The 18,423-nt window shown below is 44.3% G+C and overlaps 1 protein-coding gene across 3 annotated transcripts in view; it reads left to right on the plus strand.

Moving 5' to 3' along the window:
• The first annotated feature begins 1,820 nt into the window (after window positions 1–1,820).
• The window catches only part of ATRX (ATRX chromatin remodeler), a 171,534-nt gene continuing 154,931 nt past the window's right edge, over window positions 1,821–18,423 (plus strand). For 2 of the 3 annotated variants that reach the window (XM_083159236.1, XM_083159238.1), the window contains exon 1: window positions 1,999–2,251. In XM_083159236.1, the coding sequence (XP_083015362.1) occupies window positions 2,232–2,251 (20 nt within the window). In that variant the 5' untranslated portion in view covers window positions 1,999–2,231. Of the gene's footprint in view, window positions 1,909–1,998; window positions 2,252–18,423 lie in introns of those variants that run through there. The other variant, XM_083159237.1, reaches the window with a different exon arrangement.

Genomic DNA, 18,423 nt, shown 5'->3' on the forward strand with positions numbered 1-18,423 from the left:
GTTTGTCTAGCTCTTTCATCCTGGCTCCTAGATTTTTAAAAAATTTGTCGAGCCCTGGTCTAGACTGACTTTTATTTCCTTCAGTGTCGGCTAAAGAGGGGGCGGGTGTGACATCAGCCACCCACCCCTGGCAGTCATTGGCCCATAAGACCCTGGGCGTTACCCTAATCCGTTCCCTCTGGGGCGAACAGCTCTATTTATTTATTTATTTATTAACAGTTTCTTATATAGCACACACAGATTCCGCAGCGCTTTACAGAGCATAATTATAATCAAAAACACATAACAAATTACAGTACAAGACAGTTTAGGACAAGTACATGGTTAATATGGATAGTTGCACCAGGAGACAGGACACTGAAGCAATTATCAGGGTGGCAGAGGTTTATATATTCTAAGAAAGGCACATAAGGAGAGAGGGCCCTGCTCGTGAGAGCTTACATTCTAAAAGGGGAGGGTTAGACAGACTGGGGTGACACAGAAGGGCATTCTCTAGGGCAGGGGTGTCAAACACAAGGCCCGCGGGCCAAATCCGGCCCGCCAGACCTCTTCATGTGGCCCGCGCAGCCGCCGCCAGCCTTCACCTTTTATTCTCGATTTTTTTTTTAAACAAGAAAGCCGCCTCTTCAGCGCATGCACGGCAGCCTACAAGCCAGAGAACGTCTGCCCTCTAGCGCAGTGCCGCCGGTCGTCAACCCCTCCTCCGCTCCTACCTGCTGTATAGGAGCCAGAGAGAGGAAAGAGCAGGTCCGTCGTGGTGAATGGTGCTGCTGCTGCTGTGCGCTCCAGGTCACTTACTGCTGAGTGTGCACTGCACAGTGACCGGGAGCACGCTGCCCCCCACTCCTGGATAGATAGTGCGAGGAGCGCTACTCACAGGAGGGAAATGCGCCTGTGTGAGAGCGCAGCTGTGTCCTTGGTGGTGGAGCAGCTCAGACTGGAGTGGACGCATCAGAGCGGGTAAGTGTCAAACTCTCTGCCTATGTGTGTGCACTGGCACATTGCAGCCCATCATTAATTGCTGTGTCCCATGATAATAAGCAGGACATATGCCCTAAGACTGAGTGCTGCCCCCCTGTACAGGCAGCGTGTGCCCTAATGCACTGCAGTTCACAGCAATAGCAGGAGGGAAATTCTACTGCTGAGTATACAATAATTGAATGCAGTGACAATAATTTATGATAATAAAGAGTGGACACATAGTCCTACAGATACAACCGGCCCTTTGAGGGTGACCAAACTGCTGATGCGGCCCCCGATGAATTTGAGTTTGACACCCCTGCTCTAGGGCATTCGCTCCCGGGGTCTGCACATGCGTGCATGCACAGACCCCCCCACGATCGAGGAGTCTTAATGAATCATACAACTAGCGTGTACATGGCATTAGCTGCCATAAGCTTAAAACTCTGCAAAACCTAACTTTGTGGACACAGCTGTCACATAACAGTTCCCATTGATAATAATGGAGTAATAGGGACTGTGATCCGCAGCACAAACAGACTTCTGCAGGAGGTTTCTCTGAAATCAGCACTAGGCTATTGCACAATGATGCAAAAACGTTCATTTTACATAAAAACCGAACTGTAGAGAGTATTACTGTGCTGCTGTGAGTGCTCCTGCACACAGCCACACACTCCTCATCAGCACACACCGCCTCAGACGAAGGGATAACAACTAGAGCCGGTGTCTTCTTAACAAAGAGAAGCGGCTCGTACTGCGCCAATCAGGAACGCGCTAGCATGTGACGTAATTTACCCGAGCAACAGCTGCCCCGAGCTGCGCTGTGAACCAATCGGAAAATTCCACTCGATCAGCGTCCGACCAATCGGTATCCAGCACGGTGGGTGGGGGAAGAAAGCGCCAATTCAATGCGTCTGTCCCCTTCCTCCCTCCCCCGACAAGATGGCGGTAACTGCTTTGTTTCTGGTTCCTCGCCGAGTAATGGATTTGTGATCCGGGGAGGCGGGGGGAGGAGCGGGTAGGCCGGGACAGCAGCGGCTCCCTGGAAAATAGGGGGGAGGGTGGCTGTTAGGGCTCAGCATCGCGACTTTTCCCGCTCAGCAGTGTCGCGCTAGTAGCGGGTTAGAGGCCCCGGCGACACCGTGCGGGGAGATTCTACACTGTCCGTCCCCCTCACTATTATTCATCCCTCCCCTCCTGCAGGGCTCGCTGGGAATGGACGGGCGTCGGTGAGCTAGAGGCCGAGCAAGGACCCGGAGCCTGGAAGAGAGATGACCGCAGAGTCCATGAGGTAGGCCGCATCATCATCACCATCACCTGTGTGCGGGTCTGGGTGGGTAATGTCACCCTGCCACATCTGCACGCCGCCCCGATCCCTATACATACATGGGATGTTTTGGCCCTGATTTCTGCCGTAACTTATTTCCCCGGCTGTGAGCTTCTCGTCCCTGCCGGCTATAGGTGGCATATTGTTTTTGGTGACTGGAGGAGAAATGTTTTACTTATATATATATTTTTTGCTCATATGGCGACAGCACATAACTTGTGGCGCTTCAGAGGTGGTAAGACTGCTGGGACTTGTTGTTCTACAGCTGTTTGATATATGAAATCTGTGCTCCAGCAGCAGATACCGGTGGGTGTGGGGATGGGAAAGGTGCACTCACTGTATACATCCTGATAAGTATTGGTTGCACACCACTTTCTACAGTGCATCCTCCCAATAAGCCATGTGCCATAACTGCAGCCTGCATCAGATGAAGTAGCATCTTGATTTCTTGCTTGTGGACTCTTCTATTGGAAAACGCTTCCTATTTGTAAATTATCCACCTATTTTTTATTTATTTTTTGTTAATAGCTAGTATTGTGTCATTGTAATTCTGCTCAAATAAGAATAAAAAGCCCTGAATTCATCAAAGAATGTACTTAAAAACAAGCACCTCTCATACACTGAATTACATTTGTAGTGTGGAAGTGTTATTGAACAAAATCGTGCATTTAGGTTTTAACATATTTATTGATCTTTTCTACTGTTAAAATTTTCTGAACATTTATTGGCAAAGTACCATAATTAGCTATATCATTTTTAAGGGTCATACACACTGAACAATCCCTGCAGCCGCCAATGTACAGTAGGACCTCCTTAAACGTTCAGTGCTGTAGTAAAAATTGACTGTGCCTGCAGTGTTTATTACTTGTGATACCACCTTGCGGGGCCCTGCATTTGTATTACAAGCCCCTTAACATTGTTTGGGTTTTATTTTGGCTAACTTTCTGTATGGCTTTAACGTCTACAGTATAGATTCATAAGGAAATGAAGCTAAAATCGTACTGTGTTTGCCCCTCTAACCAGTGCTGTGGTTCCCTACCTTTCAGTAAATAAACACTTTATCGGCCATTTACGCTAATGGAGGACTCACTGCATTGGTGTGAATGCGGTTGTATGTTTTTTTTTTTTTTTTTTTAATGGAGCTTTGCCTAGAATTGAATTCCTTCCTGGCTTGAACTAAATTGTTTCTGAAAACTCATAAGGCTGCTCTTGTTATCACCTGGGTGGAAACCTCCTTATCTAAGCAGTGTAGTGTTCATTCTAGCACCCGCTATATTTGAAACCCATGCAGTTCCTCTTCCCTGCCTGGGGTGTCGCTGTCTGCTGTAGAGGTTCTAGCAGTGTGGTCTGTATATCAGCACTGATATGCAAACCAGACCTGTGCTAGAAACACCACAGCAGACAGCGAAACCCCAGGCAGGGAAGAGCAACTGCATGGGTTTTCAAATATGGCGGGTGCTAGAATGAACACTAAAGCAGTCTTGGAGTTTGTGTCTGACCACCTGTATTGCAGTGCTGATATTATTTGTCTTAAGAATCATACACATTTGTTAAACTACTAAATGTCGTGATGGCTAACTGGGTGTATTGCTTTGGTGCAGTATGTGATATCTACAATTGTCATTGGCCAAATAAATTAAAAAGGGGAAGTAATAAAACTAAGCAAAGGTGTACAGGACAGAATCACGATGTATTGATTTTATATTGCTTATGAATGTCTTTTTGTTGAAGCAATTACACTTGATAGGGGGGGGGGGGGGTCAATTGTTTTTATATGCATGCAACTCCCATCTGACGTGACAGGAAACTATTCAATTGTTTAGCGGATGGGCGCGAATATGACGGGCACCCATTATTTTTGTTCACACCATGCTGCAGTGATAAACAGGGATATGGCCAAAGTTGTGCTTTTGGCTGGCCAAACTTCAGTTTTAGCAGTGTATCCAATACTTTGCACCGGTTTAGCCACTTTACGCATCTAAACCCACTGTACTTAGGTGTTTCAAGTGCAATAAGCAACAGGCGCCCATGGCAGTCAATCCATCTGCAGAACAATTGAATTTTGTTGGTTAGGCACCAGTTATTGTAATTTTGTGTAACTGCATAAGAAATTAAAATGAGCTTTTTTTTTTTTTTTCGTGTGTGTCAGTATGGGCTGAGATCATGTAATGGTAAATGAAATGTGTTTTAGAGAAGTCAGTTACTTCAGTGTTGTCACTGTGAAGGCAAATACAGACTTTGTGATTTTGAGCTTATAGCAGTGCCAATTTGCAGTTTCGGCTAAAAAGCCACCCAGATTGTACGGCCCGGCAGTGAGCGATGCTGCATGCTACCGCATCACTGCTAGCCGCCAACGCTCCTCTGCTGGTATTACCAGCAAATTAGTGATTAGGTGGACGGCTTTCCATAGCTTCCTGTGTATGTACTGAGTGGTTTTCAGTCAGCGATTTACCCTGTCATTGCTCTGCTTACACGCTGGGCAAGGAGTATACATGTACTGCATATACTCCTTGCAGACATGTAAAAAGAGTTCATCATACTTTAATGCTGTGTACACACTGAGACTTGATATTAGATTTTGACTATATAGTCAAAATCGCATGCAGATCGCACAGGGTTTTCTAACTTGCAATCCCGATGCGCGCTCTGTGACAGCACAAATCGAAACCCAGATAGACAGGGCAGCAATGACTATATAGTGTAAATCGAATGTAGATTGCATGAATTGTATGTAAATATTACAGAGTTGGCAAAGATTGCATTAGCAAAGCAGCAGCATAGGAGTGCAGGATCCCTGTGGCTTAGCATCTGAGGGTGCCCAGCCTGCAGCCCATCACCTGGGACTTGCCAGTAGTTCTTTCAGACCCTCTACCAGGTTATTGAAGCGCAAAAAACACTGGGCAGCCATTTTCAGAGCACATGGCTGCTGAAATCCATACCGAGAAGGAAATATCTGGCTTGACGTTCCCTGTATATCGCTCTTGGGGAGTTTCTGCTATACACCACCAGTAGAGGTAATTCTCCTGCTAAGGATGTGAGTGCTGTGTAGACACTTTCACTGTGCTTAAGTGAGATTGTTATTTCTCCTTTTGTTATTTCTCCTTTACGCTAGGGTAGCTCTCACTCTGTAGCTATTAAGTCTGTGGATACTGTATTGATATTATGACTCCATGACCACCAGAGGTAAGAAGGCTGTTGCCTCGGAGGCTCACGATTTTCTTGGCACAGCCTGTTGGACGAGAGGACGCAAAGAAATACTCTTACCTAGGAACAGCTACAGATGGAAGAAAGACCGTTTTAGATGTAACAATTTTGTCTAATTCCTGCCCAAACAGGTATCCTAAGCATTCAGGAGATGCATTTTTCCAAGTTAGCCTGGATATGAGTCTTAATTTTTAATACTCCAGGTACATGTGCCTGCACTTTTTGTGCTATTTCAGTGCCAGCTGGCATCTCCACGATGTCAGGACTCTCCTGCATTGAGTTCTTCATGTCTTGCCTCCCTTTACTTCTTTAGTCGCCAAGTGGACCATTCTCTGGTCCTTATGGCTCTTTTTTAGTCAGCTCCCTTTGAGCCATTGGAGCTCAGCTGGCTTTTGTGGAAAAAGCTGTTTCTGTTGACTACTTCCTTGGTTAGGTTGGTCTTGGAACACTTAAAAGGGAGAGCACCATGAAAGAGCACTCCAGTCCATCAGGATAGGGGAGTCCTCTACACTAGATTAGGTTTCCTACCAATAATAGTCTCCAGGTTCCATGTGCACCAAGAGATTGTGATTCCAGCCTTGCGAGAAGGGACTCCGAAAGAGCGTTTCTTGGATGTGTTACGGGCTCTTTGTGTCCAATGGATTTAGTGAATCCACAAGTCAGAATTCCTCTTTGTGATGGTTGGTCGACTTCAAAAAATCTTTAGTGCGGTGGCACAGTTTGAAGGTCCATCAGGCTTAATCTTTGGCAAATATTCCTGCTCATTCCACTAGATCTGTGGGTACTTCCTGGGCAGCTTCTGCAGAACAGCTTTGTAAAGCGTCTACTTAGTCTTAACCTCAGACCTTTATCCAGTTTTGTGCATTTGACACCTTTGCATCTACTAATGCAGATTTTGGCCACATTGTCTTCACCGCAGTCTAGGAGCGTCCCTGCCACTAATCGGTCCAACTTTGTGATATCCCACTGTAATGATTCCTGTGCAACCTAGTGGACTAAAATGAAATCAAGATTTTAGGTCTTACCTTGGCAAATCCATTTGAGTCCAAAGGAGGCACAAGATGCACTCCCTGGATCTCCTTGGTAGTTTTGCATGTATTGGTGGTCTGGGTTGTTTCACTCCCATAAATCTGTTGGGCCATTCTTCTTTGCCCACTCCTGCCTTGGACTTGCTATTAAAAACTGGTGTGGCAGAGTATAGGGGACTGAGGAGCCAGAAACTGTGTTTTTTTTTCCTTCAAAAATTTAACTCTTTTGGTGCCTGCCAGCAAAGCCTATACCCACTGTAATGATTTATGTGTTCCCTCTGGACTCCAATAAAAAAAGGATTAACCAAGGTAAGACCATAAATCCATTTTTTATTGGACTTCTGTTCGCACCCCAGGATGCAATAATTTAAAGTAATATGTACAAAAACGAAGTTAAATGAAGATGTCCGATGCAGCAGCCTTCATCCACCCCACCACGCCGGCGCAGCGTCTAAGCTGAGCAAGCCTTTGTGTACATTATAAGAAAATTATAGGGTACTATCAGCAAATAGAAGACATTTTGTGGCACAAACATAGTCCAAAAAAGGCCTCGTCTTGCCCATGAAAACAGAAAAATATGAATATAAACCAAAGTTAAACATAGTTACATCTGCTTTCACCTCCTCCCTTCACCACCTAGGGTCACTCTGTAATCAGAAGATCACTGTGTCCACCATGTACAATAAATGCTAGGAAGTAATACACCAAGAGTTATGAATTTGAGGTTGTTGTGCTGTTAACTGGGTCTCTAAAGTTTCAAAAATGAAAAATACCTGGATTAGGTCTGGACTCCTTTTCCAGCATAACTTCCACCAACATCATGTGGAAAAATAAGTTTTGTTTTGAAAAGGGACACGATTGGGGGTTCAGGGTGTATCCACACTAGATTTACAAGCAGCTGTCCACCTCCCCTTAATATGCTAAGATTATATGAGCAAATGCCCAACAGTGCCCATTCTAGAGTGGCAGGACGTTTCCCAGGGTGTGATGTAACACACCGACAGTCATTAGCCCGACGTCGGAATCCCAACTGCACAGCGGGGGGGAGCTCAACTAAGCCCCTTGCGGGCTTGCTACTGATTTTATTCTCCCTCTATGGAGGTCATGGACGAGTATGCAGTCGGGATTCTGACTTCGGGGTAATGACTGTCGGAATCCCGACTGTTGGTGAGTCGTCCGGCACCTGTTTCCAAAGTCTTCCTTGAGTATATTTACGTACTTTTTAGCCAAAACCTGCAAACTGATGGACAAGACCATAAACCATGAAGAAGGTCTGATTGGGTCAAATCATATTTAAAGTAGCCATGCACTGGAGCATTGTGTCTACGGGGTTCAGCCAATGAGCAAGGACGAATTGGTGAAGAGTGATGGACCAAAAAAAATGCTGCGCAATGTTCTGAAATGCAATTTCTCAGTTGCTTCCTGAAACGCAGTGGTCCTCCAACTAATATTGACCATACCGGTTCCGGAGATGGGTTGACAGGGTCTATGTAGACCATCCATAGTTGATACCACATGAGCAGCATGGTAAAATTTTCAACACATGCAAAGGTCAACTTTGCTTAATCCCTTTTTATTTTTTTCATTTTTCTACTTAGCATGTCAAGTGTACACAGTACACTAATTTGGGGTCCATATGCTGACTCGTACCCCAGGATGACATGTAAAGTAGAGATAGATGTGTGTGCATTTAAGCCATCTTTGTGGCTCAAAGTTCTGTGTATTATCTTGATGACTTTTTTCTTTTTTGGGCCCTGAAATACATAGGCATACATATTAAGAATCAGGTGATTGCCAGCACCTGTGGGGAGCTAGGTAAAGGTGTTTCACTACTGTTTAGACCTTTGTGAAGTAATATACAAATAACCTATTTAATAGGACTCTTAATGCAATATTTTACATTTTTGTAATACACCATTAAAACAATTTCATAATGCAAAATAATTGATTTAAAACACTTGTAACCTAGTTTCCAACAATATTCATTTAAATAAAATTTTGCATGCACAACACCATCACAGTTTGTTAGTTTGTAATTTGATCTAAACTGATTTACTTCTGTGTGAGTCCTGAACCAGCAACGCGCTTGAAAAAAAAATAACATAAATACTCTGGATCATACAAACAGATTGTTGTTTTTTTTATTATCAGTAAGTGTCCCAACTGTATTGGTAAATCTCGCTGTTTTATATACCCACTGGTATGATTCTGTCAAATGGATTGACCTTCAGAGACCAATTTCAACATCTACCATGTGTTCTAAATATGGTCCTGTTGGTCCACACTCACTCCATCATATTAATATTTGCTGGGTAGTAAGCAGATTCCTAAATTATTCTTCCTCTATGAGCTTACCCCAGACTCCTGTGAAACTAGCCATTGATGTACTGGGTTAAGGCAACCAGCACACAGTACATGTTTGTGTTATTATGGTCCCAGCCCATGCAGTGTGTATGGTTGGCGCTGAAGTCCATGGTCCGAAGCCACAACATTTGTTCTCTTTATTCTATTGAACTTCTGCTATTACATGGCAAGTTCACATTTCTACTCATGTTGTTTTCATACCTGCCCATATTATGACCATATTCATATAGACATGTAAAATCATGGCTATGTTGCTGTGAAAAGTTTGTTATTGTATAGTTATGTGCACTTTTAAATACAATTAAGATGGTCTTTATTTTAGTTAATGAACTATTATCATTGTTTTATTATGATTTTGTGTTGGATGACACTTTCTGGTCTCTTGCTTTCCGGAGTATTTAGCAGTTTTCCACAATTAAAATGTGTTTGAACATTTATTGCTATACAGTATTACTCAAATCCCTAACTGTTTGGAGGTGCTGCAACAGATATTTATATTTTGTGTTGTGATAAATGAATGTTGAGTTTTTTTTTTTTTTTTTTTTTTTTATGGTGGTTTTAAATTTTGTATAATATTTTGTCTCGGGCGTTATCTCCGGCCTTGCTTCACATTGTTTACATTTTGTGGTGTGGTTTTTTCCCTTAACCTCCCTTTTTGTTTTAGTTTCTGTTGCTTCATTGAATCTGTCACTGAACTGTTCATTTAAATAGTTTCAACTGGTGCTTAATTCAGTTGTTTCTCTGAACAGGCACCCTAATATACACTTAAACATAAACTTGTCCAATTTTGTGGTTAGGGTGCTGCATCCACATACTGTACTTTATGCCAAGGCTTGACAAACATTTTTTAAATCTAGGAGCCAGGATGAAAATTTAGGAACCAGACAAACTAAAGTTGCCCGTATATGGTGCGATGCGCACCATGCATTTTGATTTAAATCGCATCGCAGTTAATTAAAATGCATGTAATGTGTTACAGCAGCGTGTATTTTGAACTAGATGCGCTGCGAACTAGTTCAAAAAGTACCTGCTGCACATACTTCTTGCATTGCGCCGTGCATCGCCTCGCATGGTATGGGCAGTATAAACCCCCCACCCAGTGCAGTTTCGGTCTCACCAGCCGATCTCCCCGGCAGCAGTCTTCAGCATCCCGGCAATAGCAGCCGCCCCTGCTTTCGCGCCCCCCCCCCCCTCCCCATCCATTCCTGTGCGGCAGCCTCCCCTACAGTCTCCAGCTTCTTAGCACTGAACACTGCTGCGTGGGGGAGACCGCTTCTCCCCTGCACTGGCCACCGCTGATGCAACAGGTTAGCGTTTACATTGTTCACGTGTATTTGCGATCACTTTGGGGGGGTTTATATAGGCACGACCAAATTCTGCTTCCTCCCTCTCTGTACAAAAAATCTGGTCACCAGGAAGCAGAATCTGGTCGCCATGGTGACCTCGCCCTCGGGATTTGTCGAGCCCTTCTTTTATGCACATTTTTTCTTGCCACTTAATCTGGTTGCGAGGTGAAATTCAGTATTGTGCCCCCCTTTGCGACAGCCGCAGGAGATAACATTCCTTCTCCCAGGTTATATTTAATATTCAGGTGAATCTGATACTTCTCAGAATCCAGCCATTGATATCTTCAAATATACTTCCAGAATCAGACACTTTCTGACCCAGGATAAGACCATTATCCACTCACTGGTCACATCCAGACTGAACTACTGTAATCTCCTCTTATCTGGCCTCCCTGACCAACTCCTCTTGCCACTCCAATCTATACCCAATGCTGCTTCCCAGCTTATTGTCCTCAACAAAAGTACTAAGTCCACTACTACCTCCCCTCTTACAAGCATTTCACTGGCTTCAATTCCCTTTCAGTATCCAATTCAAGCTTGAACGCATTTACAAATCCCTCACCCACTTCCATTTTCATCTGGGACCTCATCTCCATTTAAATGCCCACCCATACTTTATTGCTTTGCTAAGGCACGCCACCTCTCCTACCTACTATTTACCTCATCCCCATCCTACTTTTTAAATTTTGCACTTGCTATTCCCTTTCTCTGGAATTCCATACCTTTCCTCCTCATTCTCCGTCATACCTCCCAACATGACCCTCTCCAGGATGGACCGAATGCTATTGTTCCTGGACTTCCCCTTAACTTATGATTGCTATCACCCGTGTTTTTTATCAATTAAACTGTTCCAACTAGAGTTGTGGGTTCGAATTTATCCGGATTTACTTGTTTCTCAAAGCGGGATCTTAATAGCTATCCAAAACATGTAACAGCCAATGGCCAATAAGATCCCTCTTTAAGAACAGAGTAAAACTGAACCCACACATCTCTAGTTTGAAACAGGTGATGGCAATCCTAATTTAATAGTGAAGTCCAGGAACAGAGTGTGTCCTGCCTGGAATGGGTCGTGTTGGGAGGTATGCTGTCTACTACTCCTCTCAATCTTGACGTGTCGTTTTACGGACCGTGTGCATAGTCTCGTTTCGGCCCATAGGTTTATGAGGTCAGACATGCTGTCTAATCTGTCGGCTCTCATTGCGGTAGTAAGCAGATCGTATGTGCTTTTTTAAATCACATGCGATCGCTCCACGACCTACATACAATCAGGTCGTATGCAGGTCATCCAAATGTATGGCCAGCTTAAAGCACTTCAAACTTTTGGAGGCACCATTATAAAGGATGATAATTATTAATATTATTTTTTTTAAACCATACATTTCCTATGTGCTTTACAATGCCGAACATGTCAGATGTACTCCCATGCTTAGCAGCTGGCTGTCTCTTCAAATTCTTCTCCTCTGTCTTCAATTATGTATTGTGTCTGCTGTCAAGTTACATTTCTGTTTCCATAGGGCATAGAACTTGTTCTCCAAGTTTGTGACTTATTCTTTTGCTTATTAAAACATCTTTTGTTATAGGACTCTAGGAATTTTTTTTTTTTCCCCCTGAAATCTTCCATGAAGAATGGTCATTTCCATAGATATGTCATGCTGTGGACGGGGATTGTGAAAACAGATTTATTTTTTAAGAAAATGTGTTTTTAAATTTGGTTTAAACCCAATATTTTTGCTTTGAAGTTTTAAAGAAAAAATTATGCAATCCTGATTGTTATACATAAACTGTAAAACATTGCTATGCATTTGAAAAACCTCAACTGTTTTTAATGTTTTCATAAATAACAATTAAGTTATTTTATGATTGTACATCTTTCAATAAAACCATTTTTTTACTGCTTACACTTATTATATCTGAAAATATGTAGATAGACTAAACATTGAAACAAAGTTTAAAAAGATAAGTTAATGTTAAGGCCCCAATTCACTAGTGCGATTGGGCCCTATTCCCACGATTTCAACGCATTTGGCCATGAAAAGTGTCAAATCGCATATCTTCTGATTTTGATTCGATGCACGGTACCTGCATATCGGATCCAGAGCTTGTCACTGCTGCAATAGGCATACATTGTATGCATTGCAAAGTGACCACATATGATTCATTGTGTGTGATCTAGCTGCCAGGCAGGTTCTGAAGTATTCAATGCGAGGCTACATGCAATACATTTAATAAAGGCGCTCTGAACAAGAAACAATACTTCGCCTGGTGGATATCAGGACCAAACTGGTTCCTCCTGGTTTCCTCAATTGTATGTGAAAAGACTAAACATGGGGAACATGGGGATCCTCGTGTGTTACTGATGGGGTACACTGTGAGGGTAGATATTGATGTATCTAAACCATAGTCACTCCAAACCATATGTCAGATGTGCGGACCGGATACCTGGTCTGGTCCACAGACCTCATAGGAAGGAACTCACAAGGAATATTATTATTGATGTGCCAGTTATACTGAGATCTTTTGTGAGTACTCTGGAAAGGGGGTTCCCCTGACATATGTTTTGGGGTGACTCTATGGTTTAGATACATCAATCTACCCTTATTTGTTTATTTATTAACAGTTTCTTATATAGTGCACACATATTCCTCCAGCGCTTTACAGATAATATATTGAACATTCACATCAGTCCCTGCCCCAGTGGAGCTTACAATCTATATACCCCACCACATGTGTGTACACACACACACACAGACATTCTAGGGTTAATTTTGTTGGGAGCCAATTAGCCTATCAGTCTATTTTTGGATTGATGGAGGAAATCTGTGTACCCGGAGGAAACCCACGCAAGTACGGGGAGAATACACACCATGGAGACCAGTATTTCCTTCCTGGCGACCACATCCTGTAGGGTTGTGGCCTGCCAAGGAGATAGAATGCAGTGTGTCTTAGCTCCTGCCTAAGGAGGCCACATAGCCGTGGGTAGTATTGTGAAGCTGTGGATGTCAGCGCCGCTCCAGCCACGCTACTATGTTCTTGCCTGTCGTCCCCCTTCAGTGCAGCAGTTAGTGAAACGACACCTGCTAAATGGAAGTATTACTGTGTGCAGCGGCCAGCTATTTTGGTTCTTTACACCTGGCAGAAAGGTTGCGGCTCTAGTCTGCCAAACACCCAACAACCCGCCTGCAGTGCTGTGGTTCTTCTGAACCTGTCAACTCCCTCGTACACCTATGCATAGCACACACGCTCGCACACACAGACAGCTCACCAGAAATATATACATAGTATATCACAGGCACATATACACACAGTACTTGCACACACATAAATAGCCCACCTTTTTCATAAAAAAAATTAATGCAGGCAAATGAGTAACTACAGCCCCCACATCCCTCCCTGCCAGGACCTCGGAGATGCACTGACCTACGAAAGAAAGCAGTTACAAGGAGCAGACCAGCGGTAGTTGTTACTGAACGCTTTGGGTTGTACGGTGCACTGCAGCTTCCTCTACATTCCCACCACTCTGCCTGTCCCTGCTGCCCCCTCACATCTGGTGCCCGGGTCATGTGACCCCCCTAGTTACTGCCCTGCTCAAACTCTTTGACTGCTGGCCAGGTATTTGCAGTAGTGACTGCAATGTTATTATCATGCTGTCCACTCCCCTCCCCAGCAGTGTACATATATATACCCAGCATGACAATAACATTTAGGCCGCTGCTATAAGGTCCTGGTCAGCAGTCGAACAATCGGGGGCGGCACTGCAGCACGCCGTACTCACCTTCCCCATGAGGTCGTCTACAGTCCTTGTGTGCTTGCTTGTCTGCCCGGCGCCCTGCAAAATCCCTCCCCAGAACAAAGTGCACGCGCCGGTTGGGGCAGAGCACTCCCAGGGGGACGCAAGCATATTTGATAGACAAATCCCTGGTTTTCCTTTATGGGTAAATGGGCGATATATCGCCTATTTGTGAACCCTGACTCATTGCAACAAGCATGTATTTAAGTGAAACTTGTGTGGCATAATATGTAATTATGGCGTGTGTTATATGTAATAGGCATATGTGTGGCATGATGTGTAATGAGCATTACGGTGTTTGGTATAATGTGTAATGGGCATTATGGTGTGTGTAAATTTTTGATGTGTTTCTTAGCTGTGCACTGTCGCCAATTTTTTGTTGTATCTGGCTCCCAGATTTTCATCCTGGCTCCTAGATTTGAAAGAAATTTGTTGTAAAAACATTAAGTTGTTCAGATTTATTTAGTGTATTTTTAAATGTAAAAAAAAAATATATATATCTGTATCTGTTCTAGGAATAATAAGCAGTTAAACATTAGTTTTATTGAAAGTTGTAAAATCATATTGAAGCATAACTTTGGATTGTACATGTTAGAAATGATTAAAGCATAGGTTTATAATGGTAACATTTCACAGTGTTTAATACAGGGCTTGACAAATTTTTCTAAAATTTAGGAGCCAGACAAAAGTAAACCGCCTATGTCTCCTTGGTAAAATAGCTTGCATTTATAATCGCATCAGCAGCAGGGCACACAGCTGCAGCAAATAGTGAGCAGCGCTGTAACTGCCGCCAGCACCGCCAGGGAGAGCAGGGGATCTCCAGCAGGTGCGGTAATGCTGTGTACACACGGGGTAATATGATTGCTGGGGATATATTGCTAGCAATATATCCCCAGCAATCATATTGCTCAGTGTCTCCTTTTCATCAGCGATGAAAAGGAGACACTGCTACGGGGCGGAGGGGGAGCGCAGCAGCAGCAGACGCTGCTGCTGTCACTTTGATGGGAGGAGGGAGGGAGCAGCGGCACGGGGCTTGGGAGATCAACGCTGATCTCCCCGGCGCTGACCTCCCGGCACAGCGATCGCCGGGGAAAGCCGATGGTGGCAGGAGCATGCTCCAGCGACCATTAGGCAGTGCACACGGGAGCGCGCAGCTGGCGATTTATCGCCAGCTGTGCTCCAAATCACTGGCAATATGGTCGCTCAGCGACCATATTGCCAGCGATTTTACATGATTTTGCACCCGTGTGTACTCACCTTTAGGGAGGAAGCGGCAAGGAGATGGGCTCACCCCATGCGGCTGCAGTGTCCGAGACCCGGGAGCACGGAAGCCGTGCACAGAGATATAGTTTGATGAGGCAGCTCAGTAGAGGAGCCCCTGCAACCACTGGTGCCGGGCGAAGAGGTGGAGAGAGATATCTTATATGTATGCTGAGAGGAGGCGGCTTAGGCAGGCAAGAGCTGTGACATGCCGCTGTGTCCTATCTCCCTCCTCAGCATACTGCAGGCGGCAGGCCACAATCTAGTCGCCAGGCAGAAAAATCTGGTCGCCATAGTAGGGCCCAGGGTTTGTCGAGCCCTGGTTTAATATAATAATCACATTTTTTTTATTTTTTTTTTACTTAAACAATGGTTTAAACCAAAAGGTGTGTTGTGTTTATTTTTTTTTTATTTAAACTAATATTTGTGGTAAAATTTCAGGCTTGTCGCTTACGCTGTGTAAATTGATCCATCATACTGAGGAACTACATATTGATCCACGGTTTACAGCAGTAATGGGGAACCTTTGGCCCTCCAGCTGTTGTTGAACTATACATCCCAGCATGCCCTACTACAGTTTTGCTAGGTGGCCATGCGAAAACTGTTGCAGAGCATGCTGGGATGTGTAGTTAAACAGCTAGAGGGCCGAAGGTTCCCCATCCCTGGTCTACAGTATAGTTTGTAATCCATCTTCCTTCGTCTTGGCATGTGTGTCACTGGATTTCTATTCAGTTTCCCACCTCTATCTCTTACCCAGGTAATAGTTGTGGTGTTTTTTTTTTTTTTTTTTTTATTTGTTTTTGGGAGTAGTCATAAGGATTCCCAAAAAAGTTTTTGTGAAACCCCCCTTTTTGAAAAGGCCCTTTCACACCGCACAGTGATCCAGGTTGACTCTGCAATAACTTGAGTTGGACCCGTGTTATTTGTGTCGTGTGAAAGAGGTATTGGAGAAACCAATTTTATCTATTTTTCTCATTTTCAGTGCTCTTCCCATTCACACAGTCCACTTTGCTGACACATTCACCTCTGCTGTTTGGTATAGAAGTAATCCACTGGGAATTCCTCCAATTCTTCTGTGCTGAGGACCTCTTTCTGCAAATATTGTCTGGGTGTAAGTTCATGGACAGGTGCACTGTGGCAGCAGTTTCCCTTGCAGCACATCCTGGCCAAACGTGTTCTCAAGATCTATTAACAGTTCATGTGGATCTATAGTAGGGATTAATGCATCATGTTTGGAATAGCTACATCTGCGCATCAGCTAGGCGATTTAAAAATGTGGACCACTGGTAAATCTTGAGGACCGGTTTGGCCACCCCACACCTGTATTACGGAAACCAGAGTGGGCCTCCGCAGATACAGGTTGAGACTTAAGTAGATTCTTAATGGCTGAATTGGCACCAAACCTATTTCCTCACAGTAGCCCAGTTTCAGTTTGGTGCCTGCGGTAGTGGCATTGATTAACAGGGCTTTTTCTTTGTGAGTGGGCAGCACTAGGTGTCCTCTAGGGAACCCATACTGCAATTCCACCTACCTCTGACACCTGCAACATAGTAAATGGGTCATCGCCCTTTGACAGGTTGCCTCCAAGCACATATAGAGCCATCACCGCAGCTGACAGCAATGGGGGACAGGTAAGCGTGGCTCTCTGCTCACCACAGACACGTGGGACTTTACCTGCATTCGCTCAGTTCTCCTGCAACTGCTGCTAGACCACAGGGCACTTCAATAATAGGATGCTTCATTTGAGGCGGGTGTTCCATAGTGTGCATCTCTGGGGGAATTAGGCATTCCCTGTTCTATGCAGGAGTTCTCTGTATATTTCTCATGGCCTCACTCTTATTTTGTGTATAGAAGTACTTTGTATATTTCCCACTGTCTCCTCATTTCATATGTGTACTTGTGTATTCTTACTTTTCCTCTTTTTCTTAAGTGTATGGGAGTTATTTTGTGAAATTTTCGCTGTCTTTCTACTTTTAAGCCCTGTACACGAGGCGAATCTGCTTAGCAGTGTTTGCTAAGCTATATAGTGTAGATCGCCTATACACATATAGCGATGTGCGCTGAGCCATCTGTCCTACCACTGTGTTCTGTATGCACATGCAGGCATTCTAGCTAGACCTTGACTGCATGTGCTGAAGATCTGAACGGGCGATGGTGAAGCGCTGGGCCGTGCATCGCCTCCATTCATGGGGAATACACCCAGGGCTGTGTGCTGAGTTTCTAAGTGATCTAGGCAATTTCGACGACAGAGAGGGGATGAGCCCTTCATCCAGACAGCCTTCTACTACAAGTCTTTTGAGGCTTGCCAGCCGTATTGAGTTTGGTACTCCTTAAATACAGGTGGTCCAGGAGCTCTACTAGTGGACACCATGGTGGTTTGGTGCACCTTCCCCCTACTATACAACCACTCTTTCTGGTTCCATGGGTCTTCTGTAGGTTGTAGTGATGCTTGTGGCTCTCTTCTGGCTGTGAAATGCTTATTTCATGGGGATTCCTGGTTCTTCAACTGACACTCCCTGGCATTGTTTTGTATGGCTTAGTTTTGTGCAATGGGGCCTGTGCTTCTCGCCCATCTCCATTTGTCAGGACTTCCTTCCTGTGAGCTTATGCGTTCTCAATATCTGTTATTCATACCATGCTTATTCTGACATGAGTACTTAATGGGTTGGGGTGGAGAGATGGGTAACCTTCTCCACCTGCTGTTTAGCTGGAGATTCCCTCTCCCCCCCCCCCTTCTTGTTGTTTCATCCTTTTTACTGCTGTCGGGTTCTGCATTTTGCTGTCTTCTTGTCTTCATTGATAATATGTTTCAGCTCCTTATATACTCTTTCCGCTGTCACCTGATGTATGGACTTTCGTACAGGGTGTACACCACGCATAGGGCTTGAGGTATAAAGTAGTGAGAAGAGCAGGGAACTGCCATGGCAACCAGTTGGCTTTAAAGAAATATTTTTCAAGTGCATTCTATAAAAGTATAAGTTTTTATGAGCACATCCTCTTGTCATTCCACGTTTCTGGCTTGTCTTCTGGACCACGTTGTTTTGTGGTTACAAGTGTGCAACCTCCCTTGATTTCACATGTAAGCGTTTGTGGTTCCAAATTTCAAGTCTCCTTGGATTTTGTCCGTGCTCTCTGGATATCTCTGAC

Source organism: Crinia signifera, chromosome 9 (assembly GCF_055691185.1).
Source record: "Crinia signifera chromosome 9, ASM5569118v1, whole genome shotgun sequence".
In the NCBI taxonomy this organism is placed as follows: Eukaryota; Metazoa; Chordata; class Amphibia; order Anura; family Myobatrachidae; genus Crinia; species Crinia signifera.